Source organism: Centroberyx gerrardi, chromosome 24 (assembly GCF_048128805.1).
Source record: "Centroberyx gerrardi isolate f3 chromosome 24, fCenGer3.hap1.cur.20231027, whole genome shotgun sequence".
Lineage (NCBI taxonomy): Eukaryota > Metazoa > Chordata > Actinopteri > Beryciformes > Berycidae > Centroberyx > Centroberyx gerrardi.
Window position 1 is genome coordinate 10,368,945 of NC_136020.1, and position 14,208 is coordinate 10,383,152.

General features: G+C 43.4%; 1 protein-coding gene across 1 annotated transcript in view; it reads right to left on the reverse strand.

Moving 5' to 3' along the window:
• Nucleotides 1–290: 290 nt before the first annotated feature.
• The window catches only part of iqsec3a (IQ motif and Sec7 domain ArfGEF 3a), a 96,384-nt gene continuing 82,466 nt past the window's right edge, over nt 291–14,208 (reverse strand). Inside the window, exons 9-14 of the mRNA XM_071905643.2 lie at nt 13,343–13,468; nt 11,774–11,873; nt 9,776–9,934; nt 6,826–6,918; nt 5,953–5,996; nt 291–866 (exon numbers count right to left, since the gene is read on the reverse strand). Coding sequence (XP_071761744.2) covers nt 291–866; nt 5,953–5,996; nt 6,826–6,918; nt 9,776–9,934; nt 11,774–11,873; nt 13,343–13,468 — 1,098 coding nt within the window. The remainder of the gene's footprint in view (nt 867–5,952; nt 5,997–6,825; nt 6,919–9,775; nt 9,935–11,773; nt 11,874–13,342; nt 13,469–14,208) is intronic.

Genomic DNA, 14,208 nt, shown 5'->3' on the forward strand with positions numbered 1-14,208 from the left:
AGTAAAACATTATATATGCGCTTCATTTCTCCGCATCTCTTTTTAAACCTTGATTCTCTTTTTAATTCATTATTTCCTTAAATATATGCATATAGATGTGTTTTCATTTTTTCTTCTTTTCATTATAGCTCTGTCTTCTGTATGTATATATGTACATTATGTACTGTTAGGTAGAGAAGGGGGGTAGGGTTGGTCTCGTATTGTGTGTGTGTGTGTGTGTGTGTGTGTGTGTGTGTGTGTGTGTGTGGGTGGTTTGGGGAAAAGGGGTTCTAAATCAACGTCAGTCTTATTTACACCATGCTCCGAGAGCCACTAGGGGTCCGCTGTAGACTGAGGCGGGGGTCGGGGGGAATGTACTGGTGCGGGTGGTTGTAGGGGGGAGGCGGGGGTGGCAGCGGGGGCTGGTGGCCGTCCTTGCCGTCCGGCGAGCGCACCGGGGTGGACAGGGCCGACTGGCTGAGCTGGTGGTGGGCGTGGTGGTGGTGGTGGTGGTGCTGGTAGTGGTGGTGGTGCGTGGGCGTCTGGCTGAGGAAGGCCTCCACGCGGCCGTGCCCGCTGTTGTCCAGCACGATCACCTTGACGATCTGCTGGCACTGGATGAGCGTCTCGGGCCGCAGCTCGGCCACGCCGACGGCGGGCTGGTGGTGCTGGTGGAGGTGGAGGTGGTGGGCGGGGGTGCTCGCCGCTGACTGCAGCTGCGGGTGCTGTGGAGGAGGCGCCGGCCCCTGGGGAGGCCCCTGAGGCCCCTGCTGGAAAAGCGGCTCCCCCCGGTGGTTAAGAAGGGCCGCGCTCTCGGGGCTCCGAGCCGTGCTGCTGCTGCTGCTGCTGCTGAGCTGGTACGTCTGAAGCCTGTTGTGAATTGACACCTAGTTTAGAAAACAGCCAAGAGAACAGCATCAAATGTTATAAAACTGGTTCCTCCTCTACGGTCCGTCAAGCCCTCTTTTTCTTTTTTCTTTTTTTTTTTGGGTGGGGGGGAGAAGGGGGTGAACGCACAGCACACTCACACACACGCACACACACACACACAGGGCATGCGTGGGGGCGTTAGGTGTTGGGGGTCGGTGGGAGGTGGAAAATTAGTGCGGCTGGTGTACACTCCCCTCCCTCCACCCCCATAGGCACTGCATGGGGACAGTGTAGATCGGGCTGAACGAAGGACAGTGGTGGGGGAGTGGGGGGGGTGAGATCTGGTGCTTCGCTAGAGAAGGGGCCCGGTGGTTCCAAAGGGGACACTGAGGGCCCCCGTGTCTCCCTTCCAAACCACTGTGTGGCACTATGGGGACAGCGGACACGTGGAGACGTGGGTGGGGGGAGGGGGGGAGATACCAGAACAAAGACGGAAGGTCAAACGAAGAAGAGGGAGAGGTGGAAGAAGAGGAGGAGAGGAGGTGAGCAGACACAGACGTCCACAGGCAACACTCATCAGAATGCAAACCTCCACATGTCACATCCTGCCGAAACCCCTTCCTCGTTTGTAAAAACAGCTGAGTCCCTTGAAGTTTTTACTTCTTTCTGCGTTCCGTTACTGTTTTCAGTATATTTCTGGGAGTCTTTTTAATATATTCTATAGGAAACATCAAGTGTCCAAGGTTGTTTTGGAGATATTTCACAATCCCAGAAAGCATCTGGCAAATCAAATATGCTATTTTAACAACACAGCCTCATAAAATTTCATGGAATGAGCACAAACTCTGAAACGCAAATTATGTGCTGTGGACACGAATAATGTGAAGATTGCGTTCCTCCACCACAACAGGATTATGTGACAACAGGAGGTTTTGGACACGCTATTTTAACTTGTTTGTCACAAGCTAACAGTAAAGTTTAGCAAAGTGTAACTAGTATCTTTGGTGAAGGTTAGGGTGAGGTTTAGGTTTAGGTTTAGGCAACTAAAACAAGTCTTTGGTCATGGTTAAATATCAACTTCTGCTACTAATGAAAACTCTTTGGCATGAGTTAGGATTGAACCAGGTCGCCAGAGTTGAAGGTAAATGTATCCGCCCATCCACCACTCTGACCTCCACACCCTCACTTTCTATGTCAATTTCAAACTACTTCCTGTCTCCAGTCGTGGCTCCTTCAAGTAATCCTTTCGTGGTGGGAAAACGTTTTTCTGTCACTTTTTATGCACAAAGCACGTATTTTAAGACTTCTGCTCATTTCACAGAATTTCGGGAGACCAGGCTGCATTCATCTTCAATCTAAAGAACGCTTTCAATGTGTCTGAAGAAAGGGGTTACAGCAATGTTCTCCCATTCTCTTCCAGGAGGATATGTGACTCTTGTTTGAGAGAACATTAACATTTGCTGCTATTCTGTCTGCCAACAACTATTTCTCCTATTTCTCTAAGTCTGCTCGGCTCATGTACGTACAGTATCAAGAGGCGCGGAGGCACTTTAGCCTTAGATAAAGAATGAAGTATTTCTGTGCATTTCCACTGCCATTTAAAAGTTTTACCTGTACTGTATGGAGAAAGAACAACAGATGGCCCAAAGAATTCTAGCACTGATTTTGAATGTCCTTCACTGTAATCCATTATCACAATTTTTAATTGCTGAAATTCAGCAAAAATGTGTTTATTCCAAACTGACCTTGCAAGAATAAGTTGACTATGACACAAAATTAAACCACTCACAAAAACATCAAACTTCTGTTTCCATTTTGATTTGGAATGTCTGATTATTTTTCAGTATAACTTTACACCCCCTCCAGTAAACATAAAAAAAATCTCAATCCATTTAGAACAAGCTGTCCATCCCTGGGAGACCTTTAGGCTGACTTTCAGTGAATGCCATGATAATCAATAGGCATGGCAGCAGAAACGGAGCTATCCCTATGCAAATCCATGCAGAAATGCACAGTTCTGTAAAAACGAGCTGAACAGTATGCTAACTGCGATTATGGAAATGACAAAATACTTATGACTGCAACAATAACAAGCAGGACCCTTTAGTTAGGATAGCGACGCTCAGCAGTGCAGTGATGTGTGATTATTGACGAAGCTTTATCGATTTGCAGCCGAGTCTCAAATTGCTTTTAAGCAAATACATTTGGAATTAGGAATATTACTTTGGTAACATCTCACCACCTTATTTTCCATTGTATGTCAAATTCTTTACTTTTATGTCAAACAGCTTGCAGTGGGGAGTCAGACATCCTTCATCATGTCTCTAGTATAAGCAGGCATACGCGGCGCTGTGGGTGGGCCTAGGTGGGCCTGGGCCCACCCACTTGAAACCCAGGCCCACCCAATCACGAGACTTAACACACGTAAAATTTCGTCATGTAAACACTCATTCCAATCACTTTCTTTGGTTAGACTCTCTCGCCTCTTTCTGCACATGCTCGCGCATTTGACGTAAGTAACGTCAATTACGTTCCCTATTTTTCCGGGAGAATTTGAATGGATGTGCTTGTTATTTACCCCAGGGCGCTCAGGCTTGATGTTGGCGGCGCAGCCTATTTTCATATCAAGTGCTGACTCCGCCTAACCGGGCCAGTTTCGGTGTACGTTGGTGAAAATTACAAATGGACCCAATCATTGCTGGGGAAAAACAAAACGTCTTTTTCTGACACTATATGGGGCCGTATGTTGTGATAAAACTATTGCTTCATCAGAAAGAACAGCAGTAAAGCAATAGCCGTGCCAAGCGCCCGATGCAGGATCATCTTTTAAAAACATAAGCCCATGTTAGAGTGCTGGATTCTTGTATTTTGCGCATGTCAGAAACTTTTATTATGATTACATACATTGGAGCACGTAAACACACACCATGCGATCCTTTTATTTAGCGCACATGTAAACACTTGCGGGTGAATCCTCAATCGGAATGAATTCATTCAGAATAAAAAAAATAACGCTCATGTAACCGCAGCTGTAAGCTAACTATTACAGTTACACACCAAGCCCCGTCGTCTCCTGCTGAAATCATCAAAGGTAGGTAGGCCTAAACTGTTTACATTATCTGAATGTAATATTGCCTATTGTTTATTGGGCTTTTTTGAGTTATTGGGTATGCTGATTGTATTTTAGCTGCCGCGTCTGCATCTGGTGTGTGTGTGAGATTATTTGGCAGCTGTGCCGTTATGACGTTCTGTTGGGTCTGATAGGCACATGTGTTTGCATCTGAATATATAGACTATGCTACGGCTTGTAATAAACTGGGGAAAATTTAGGCAAGTAGTGGTGTAATTTGTTGGCTCATAACTAGCGTCTTGGAGGGCCCACCTGATTTTCTGTAGGCCCACCCACACTATGAATCCTGGCACCGCCAGTGTAAGCAGGACTCTCTGCTCAAACCCCTGGTACCTAAGATAGATGTGTTTCGACAGCTAACGCCTCCCCACCAGCCGTTGACATTCAGGCTGCGTGGCAGAAGGGAAGAGGGTTGGCAAAGGTGGCTCAGACAACCGCAAAGACTGACCTGAGGTGCAAACATGGGTGAAAAAGTAGGCGAGAAGGAAGGCCCTCGAGTGAACGAGAAGCAAAAATACCGTTCAGTGGCCTGGGATTGATTAAAGCTCTACTGCATCTGTCAGGTGAAAACGTAGCTGTTATTCATTTTTTGCTTGAATTCGTAGTTTACCTGGTCCTTTATGTGCTGAGTAAGTATTACACCCTGGGGCCCATAAAACCTATTCAAAACCCATCATATACTTCAGTGGCTATCAAGCTTTTTCTCCCCCCCCCAATTCCTCAAAAGTTCACTTTTCGGAGATTAAAAGTTTTCATCTGGCAGCAGCGATGTGAAGTTTATTATTTTAGGTAGAATTTGGATTGAAAAAGTCCTGCCCTGATGATTTAAAGTTGATCATTAGCTTCCCATCATCAGGGCCCCCAGGCTGCTAAGACAAACAGAGAGCCGCTGCATACATGAAATGAACAACACAAAAGCTCCGGATCTGTTTCATTAGGTTTTGATCATTAAATGTCTCTTTTTGCAACAATAAATACTGTACGCCTTCGCTCCAGTGTATTTATTGTCTCTACAGAGATATTTAAACATATGGAAATAACGAGCAGATCCGGAGCCTTCCAGTGTGCAGTATGGATAATTAGTCCTGCTCTAACCAGCGCCTGTAAAGCAGCGGTTAAACAGCCACTGAATGTCAAATTGACCCCGCGCATTTGGCTTTTCACTCTAGCCTTCCCACTGCACAACACCAGAGGCGTACCGCCGCGGAAAAGGACTACGAAAGGTCGTCGGATGCCTCTAGGATGGTAATTGCAAAGCCCCCTGGGTAATGTAGTTCAGTTTGTTCTCTTGCTTGCACGAAATGCTTTTTTCCCCAGTTTTCCCCAGAGTTGTGGCGAGGGGCGGGGAGGTGGCGACTCCGGGTCAAACGAGCATTACAACATTAATTACTGCCTGATTGTGAGTCTGTTAATTAAGGTGTCAGTGTTAAATCGCACACATGCACACACACAGGCACAGAAACACACACGCACGCACACACACACTGTATGTATTGCACGCATGTACTCCGATTTCGCTCGTTTTAGCAATTTCTGCGCTCTCTTTTTCTTGAAAGGGCCTAAAGGAGTCATCGTTTCAGCTTGGGCTGGTGCAAACTAATTACAGCCTGTTCCTTGTTAGGCTTACAGATATATCTAAGCCTCTGAGCCTGAGGTATGTTCTGTGAATACAACCTGCTCCTGAGTGAGCAGGATTTTATTAATTTCCCCAAACCACCATCTTTTTAATTTTAGAGCAAGGGAATTCTTCAGTCTGCTAATATTTGGTTTGGTTGGGCTCACTCACATGCCCGCAGCACGTTACCCAACAACACTCATTCTCTCATTCACTCTTGCTTGACGCCTCTAGCGCTAATGATCTGGCTGGCCCTGGGGTCTCATCCTGCTTCATCCTACCCTGACAACGACACACTGCACTAAAAAACACACACTTACCTGTCGTTTGGGACATGGCCCTATCAATGAGCACTTACCTCCACTGCATTGTGTCCGCTTCTGTCATCCGCCTCTGCGTTTCCTGTAGGGACAAAAAGGGAAAGGAAGAAAAGAAGACAAAGGCGGCAGCAAGGTCACGTTATAAGTCTGAAAATGTCGGTCGTAAAAAGTCGTTTTGTATTTTACTCCATCTTAAAATCTTTCTTTTTGTCAACACAAGAAATGTATTTAAATAAATGGCTATATTTTGACAGACTCACTCCAGTTGTTTCAAGATAATGTCATATAATGTAATGTAATGTAATATAATGTAAGATTTTTTAATGTAATTGTTTTTTTTTTCTCAGCCGCATTGAAAATAAGTAAAACTGTGATAATGCAGGTGTAGTACACACGATTTTTAGGTGTCCAGGATTAGAACCTTTTTGGAAAAATGTAGTTAGTATTTACTCTGGTGAAGAAAAAGTGAATTCAATATTGCATTTAATAATCCTGCGTTCACAATACTGGGGATTAATTTACCTTCAAATATCAAGAATGCATGCATGCACGACCACAGATCTTCTTCTTACACTTGATGGTAATCCCACAAAATCCAACCAGGTGCCACACAGTGTAAAATGCAGTGCAGAGGCTGCTAGAGGCTGCAAGTCTTCTCAGGTCTCGTGTGTTTACAGTAATAATACTACTGTCTATTAGTGTGGTACGATGCAGCACCTTCAAAAACACGGCTTCAATCCAATTAATCAATTCACAAACAAAGCCAGTAGTGGAACAACATCGTTTCAACGGGCGGTGCTGTAATGCAGACAAGTTCTCAGTGGTGGGTTTTGAAATTAAATACTGAACACACACGCACACGCTCGCACACACACACACACACACACACACACACACACACACACACACACCTGATGGGGAGCCCTGTTTGCCGCGCAGCTCTAGCTGTGTGCCATTGTTCTTTGCTGAGTGTGTCTTGGCTCCCTGTTGCTTCTCCAACTCCCCTGCAGAAGACAGCAGACATGAATGATCATCATCATAATCATCATGAGAGACCAGGGAGAGGCAGAGAGAGAGACGGAGAAAGAGAGAGAAGAGAGAGAGGGGGGGAGACAGAGAGAGAGACAGAGAGGCAGGCAGACAGACAAAGTGATGGGTGAGAGTGACAGTGTTAAAAAATCATCTCCCAACAAGCGTAATTCCTCTTTCCGTCACACACACACACACACACACACACACACACACACACACGCTCTCATTTCTTCCTTCCTTCCCTCTTTCCTCCCACTCTCTTCTCTAAGCTCACAGCGCTACTCTCCATCTCTCTAATTACACTTCACACTTGATGGTAATTGCATGTCATTTCCAATCACGATGACTAAATGTTGTTTTGTCTTCAACATTGCACTGCATTCTAATTACGATGCAGAACCACAAGACCGCCAGGTGAGACCTTAAGGGTGCAGCGCACAAGATGTCCTTTAATGCTTTGGTGTAAAAGTGTTCCAGAAACCTGATACCAGCTAAAAAGAAAATGTTCTAGTGCTGTTTTGGTGTTTTCATCTCTTGGAAAAGAGAAGAACATTGTGCAACTCCTAGATAAGAGATGAAGATATAAATAGATTAGATATATACTTTTTGGGCATCACAGGTGATATTTAATACACAGGGAAATAGACAAAATCACAATGAGCTACAGTACATATTATGAAACAGTAACATATAAATATTAAGTTACAGCATGGCATTGACTGCAGTAGAGACATCATATATGAGATGTGATGACTGTAGAAAGTGAACAGAACACTGTATACTATCTATGCAAGAAACATTTCCTGAGATAAAGAGTGGGGGGGCTGAATTAATTATTATCAATTATTATCAATTCCAGTATGCATTTTGCCCATTATCAACATCCAGATGCAGAGAACAAACTGCACATCCAGATCAATGTTAGTCCCACAAACTGTGATTTCCCCTCCATTTCTCAAAGATAAGACATTTCTCATAGCGAAAAGCATAAATGAGACAGCCGCAGGCTTATTTACTCAAGTGCTAACAATATGAAGCCCTCAGAGGGGAGGGGAAGATGTTGATGTGTGTGTGAGTGTATGTGTGTGTGTGTGTGTGTGTGTGTGTGTGTGTGTGTGTGTGCACGTATGCAGGTTGGCTTGTTGCTCAAATTTCCAAAATTCACAAACGTTTGCATATTTATGGCCCGAGGTAAAGTATTTGCTCTTTCCATGTGTTTGTATGTGTATTCTTCAACAAATATGTGCCAAAGTGCATTTCTTTGAGTTTGTGTGTGTGTGTGTGTGTGTGTGTAAACAGTGGCTGTCTATGCTTAGCCCCCCTCCAGAGACAGGAAGAAGAACTTTCCTGTGTGTGTGTGTGTGTGTGTGTGTGTGTGTGTTGTGGCGTGCTCCCTCGTGGCCCCCGGCCCTCCTCTCAGTGAAGGGTAATGAAGACGGGGTCGGCTCCCAGTAGGGATGCTCTCTTTGATGCCCACTGGCAGGAGCCAGACTCTGGCCGCTCAGGTTATGTGTGTGTGTGTGTGTGTGTGTGCGTCACTGTAATTCTCCAGACAGTAAGAGATTGCAACTTACACACGCACATCCTTAGACACACACACACACACACAAACAACTCATCACTAATGCCTGGCTGCTTTCAGGAACACTGGCCTCTTTTCACCTCCAGTTTACTTCTTTTTTCCTTCCTGCAGTCTGTCGAGGCCGCAGTGCACCAAAGGAAACAAACCAAAACGCTACAGCCAATCTGCACCTACACCAAGAGGATGCTGACTACAAGGTGTAGCGAATAATATAAAACAAAGAATGACTCCTGACTCATGTATGGTCTCTGAACACCTATTGATTCTCACTCACAGTATGTAAGCATGCACTGCAGAGTCCCACTGGCCAAGATGTAAGATTATTGATTTGCTCTGAAATATAATAGGGTGCTGACCTTCTGGTTTGTTGTTGGGAGAACTGGCAAGGGAGGAATACAGTCTAACAGTCCACTTGGTGCACACAATTACACACATGCACAAATACACACATGCATACATACAAATGCATGCACCAGACCTGGGTCAAATAGTATGTGAAAATACTGTCTAATTCATGTTGATGCCTATTTATGTGCCAGATGGGTGGGGGTTGACACAGTGATTGCCAGAAAGTTTAGACAATCACAGTAAAGTATTTCAAAGTAAGCTTTTCTGTGATTGATAACTTACTTGACATAATCTAAATTATCCTGATAAACAAACATGCATACAGTCATAATCTGATATCCCATAATTTTCTCTCCTTAGCATACGTTGGCTGGGGTTGCTGCCCTGCTTCTGTAAATTTCTTCACTCTTAAAATCTTTGTGAGGTGGGAGGCAGGAACCATGAGGGTTAATACCTGGATAACACTAATAAGACATCGATGCCTCAAAGGGAGATGCTTTGATGTACAGGGGTGCAACCCATGCGGGCATGTACACACACACACACACACACACACACACACACACACACAAACTTCAATTTGTGCACGTTTAATCTCTCTCTCTCTTCTCCCTTAAGACCAACAGAAACAATTCAAGTTCCCTAGGCAGAACCCCATTAAACACCTTATTTACAGCAGCCATCTGGTGATGTTTGATGTCAGTATTTGGAGCGTTTATAATCGTGTCAAAGGTGTAGCGTTTTTGATTTTACTGATATGTGATATCGGTCTTACCAGGCAATATTCTGAAGAGTGTATCATCAAAAAAATCAGCACACAAAGACACAGACACAGACGTGTTGTCCTGAAAAATACAAAGATACCAGACACACACACACACACACACAGCGGTACTCACACTCAATCCGTATCTGCTCCATCTCCGACACCTCGGCGATCGATTCTTTCAGGTCTTCTACAAATTTAAGCAGCTCTTCAGCACTCTGGGCGCAGAAGTTTAGCACCTGCTTCTTGTCTGAGCCAAAGGGGGAGAGGATGGTGATGCCATGAGGATAGTCTGAGGAACACAGACAGGAGAGAGAGGGGTTGAGAACAAAACAACATGACTGTATTGTTTGCATGCCCTGTAATTAGGGCTGGGTATCAAGAATTATACTGAACGAATTTTGGCAGCATTACTGTTAAGTTTCGTACTATTAGAGGTAGGGAAAGGTAATGAAAATCTTAAAAATGTTGAATTTGTATAATGCAAAGTGAAGTTGTATAATGCAAACTGAAGAAAATCAACTGAGCAGGGTCTGCTTCTATTTATAAAAGCAGATGGCATGAACAAATGTTTAACAAAAAATAGCTTACTCTATTGCATAACGAAATGTGAAGGTGCAAAGAAAGACAAATTAAGGCTGCTGAAAGGAGGGAAACTGCAACTGCATTATCAGAACCAGCGTCAATAATGAAAAATGGCCAATAAAACCCTAGCTGTAATGTATGTGAATGTACCTCTATTGGTCGTATCTTGAGTTTGTACATTGTATTAAAGATTATTAAAGCGCTAGGTTTAAAATGTTTATACCAAAACATGCTATAGGGCTACAGAGCATATTGTGGGCCTGTTCATATTATTTCTGGGGTTATTTAGGTTAGCAGCAGAGGTTGAACAGGAAGAGTTGAGAAACTGGTTTAACTTTGGAGCCTGTTCTGTGTGGGACCTGAGCCCCTCGTGTCTCAGTCACAGTATAAGTCTTGTCTCTTTCTGTGCCAAAAAAATATAGAATTGCTTTTTCTATGGATGTAATGAGTATGAGTACTTAATATTTCAGAACAGACAGGCACTAACCTAACTCCATTGTTCTGTTATTAAAGCACTCGTATTCTTATCTCACAGTTTCCAGTTCTCTGGGAAATTGCCTGTAGAGCGCAGGATGCATTTCCACTTCTGTTTATGCAATGAATTGCTATAATTCCTCAAATACAGTATCAAGTTTTGATCAACTGTATAATATTTTCATTTACTGAGTTACAGCTGAAACATGAGATTGATTTTTTCCCAAAATACCATGGATGAATTCTGTGGAGAAATGAGACTAGTCAAAACTATTTTCTATTTTCATTCTTCATCTCTCTGTTGCTCATATCAGCCTTTGAATTTCTTCTCGAAAGGCGCTTTCTCTGACCTGAGTACAGCATGTCTTCCTGGCCCATGGGAAAATAGAGGCGGATAATAAATTTCATATTTTCATACCACCTGCCGAGCTACGATGCTAGGTTAGGATGTTTCCAGAGTAGATATCAGCAACATCCCAATACTATTTCCAATTTCCCTCTGTCCTATACCTGGCTTGATTCCATTAAGAAAGTATTCATGCTTCCATTCCACTCATCTGCTGACTGAAGCTGCAGTGACAATTACTCAATCATTCAGCACCCTTTCTTTACACACACACACACACACACACACACACACACACACACACACACACACACACACACACTGTCTGCTGTTTGCATTCATTCAAGCAGCCAGTTCATTTCCGTTCAGTTAGTTCAGATAATTCAGTTCATTCAGAGACTCCCAGTGAATCCATGTATATCAAGATAGTTAGTGAACCAAACCTCAACGCCTGCTTTGGTCCCTTATCATGAAGCTATCCATGTTGATCTTTATATATTTGGCTGCCAATGCACTGTGGCTGCTCATTGTGTTTGTCTTTAATTGCCCACATGCATATGTAATATGTAAATGATGGAGAAATAGTTTCCAGATAACCATAGTTACACTGTAACCTGGCAGTGCATTGGGGTGTTACAAAAGAAAGAGATTTTTTGCCCATTTCAATTATAGTTCAATTTTTCAAGTCAGCTGTCTGCAGTGAAGACTTAGTATGTGGTGACTTACACTCATTTTCAAACAAGTGGAACTGCATGCCCAGTAGGCCCATAGCTTTGCAGAAGGTGTACGCTGCAGAACTCTTCTTCTTTGGACACAGCTTCAAGATCTGAGGACAAAGCAAAGTCATGTTGTTTTTTTTATCTGCAAAAACAAGAACATAGAGTCCATCTGAAAAAACATTCTTGAACGTTTTTGAATGACAATGATATGAATGATGCCACTGAATCAAATTGGTGAGCATTTTAGTGCTTCTTAATCTTTTTGATTGGTGACCTTCATGACAGATATTTAGTAAAACTCTGAACGACCTCACAGAAATGTATATACGAGTTTAGAAAGAACAATCTTAGCTCCATCACATCTTATGCTCGGACAAACATCAATTCAAAGAGCCAATCCAGACAATATTCCTGTGCATCGTAACCTTCAAAGGGGCAATAACATTTCACATTGTGTGCCAGTGCTCCATTTTCTAGCAAAAACAACACCAAGGCAAGCTTATATAAGAATGTATTAGTGATGTTGTGGAGGTTTTTTTTCATGGAACAACCTTCCAGATAGAGAAAGATGAGGGAATCTACTTTGCACCGCTACTGCAGGGCACTTTTTACTAGGCAAGGGTATTAAACCAATACATCACATTGGCACTTTAAACACTTTCGACATGTTCAAGTCGCTAGAACGTAACCAAATTCAAGGAAAAGTCCCTATAAGTTTCATTACGTACTAGAAAATTTTCAAAGACCACTTCTGCCCTGCTTTCTTTCAAAGCAGCCGAGAGAAAATGTCTCGCCGGAAAATACGGCACCGCTAACTTTTAGTGCCAAATGAACAGAATTCCACTGTGATGTCAGAAGATAACTTCTTCCCCCTCTTTCTTCCAAATCAGCCTTTTAACCTCCCCTCCCCGAAACACCAATTACTTTTATGCTGCAGCAGAAAAAAAGGAGAAAAAAACCCCCAGACATATTACTTTTTCCCTTGCTGCGTTTTGTTGGAGAGAGATCAAGATTTGACGTAATTATGAAAGTAGTTAAATACTTTGGATAGATAACCGCTACGTGCCTCCTAATGAGCACATTAATTACGCTCACCATTAAATCTTTGATTAATTCCCCGTTCTACATGACTTTGGACCAAATGAAGAACTTATCTGTGCCATGGCCCAAGTGAAAGAGAACTTTACTGGCCCTTAGAGCCGCTCTGTAGGGGCCAGATCTTTGCTTGCAAGTGCAGTGCGACGCTGCATTTGCTATTATCTATTATTAAAAGAAATGGCCGAAGAGTTCTGAGCTATGAAACAACATAAAAGAAGAGAGGGCGCCTAGAGAAATGGTGCACAGTTAAAGTAGGTGATGGTGCATTGCAGCTGTCACAACAGAATAAGCAGCTTTAAAGCTTGACTGTGTGTAGCGGAAACAACGTTTTCGGAATTGTGTGAGAGTTTGAGTCTGTCCTGCCCCGCTCTAAACATGTCAAAACAACGTAAAAGCAAATGCGAGTGCTTACATGGAACGTCCCATTAAGATTCTAGATTTAATGATGGGAACAGGGCCTTTTTTCTTGTACACTTACGACAATGAGATCATTGAAGAGGAAGACTTCTCTCTGGTGGGCGGCCTGTTTTTGGGCCTTGTTGACGTCTGTCACTTCAAAAAGACGACTGCAGCACACCAGTCTTCTGTGAGGGACAGAGAGAACCTGCAGAGACAGAGGAGCAGAGACCCCATTGCTGCTTTCGCACTCTCCCCAGAACCACAAAACAAAACACTCTTTTCTACAATGGCCAGGAATGATTCTGCAGCTTGAAACCTCTATTTGAGGCCTGGCCATCATTCTGTCATCAGTAATAGCCTCTATAAAATGAAGGACTTCTGCTGCACAAAGACTTATTGATGAATTGAGCTCAGGAAAAAGAAGAAAAGAAGCACTCTGCTCATTAAAAATATGCTCATTAAGCCCGAACATTGTTAGACTTTGAAACAGAAGGATCGTAAAAATGGGCAGAACAGATCGAAGAATGGATGGAACACAGAAGTGAAAGAATAAACTATGGTGACAAGAAATACGCTGTGCAGCAAGTATGCCTCGGTAGGATGTCAAGGATTTAGTAGATCAATTTGTCGGTTAGACCAACTAGAGCACTTTGAGATAACCAGTTTGGCCTTGTGAGATTCTGGCAGTAAAACCTTGCAGAGCAGATTAAAAGACTGGCTATGGTAACATAAGCGGAGGAGGGCAGAGGTAGGGCAGCGTCTGAGACTGGGAAAAAAAGTAGTGGAGTGAAACAGGGAGACATATGGAGCAATTTAGTTCAGGCCGGGCTACTACACATCATTCACTGGGGTTAAAAGGTGAGAGGTGCACAGATGTTGCCAAGTACTCCAAAAGGATCCTGGACTAACATAAACTTTCGCCGTGAGAGATCGCCTTGTCGAGTT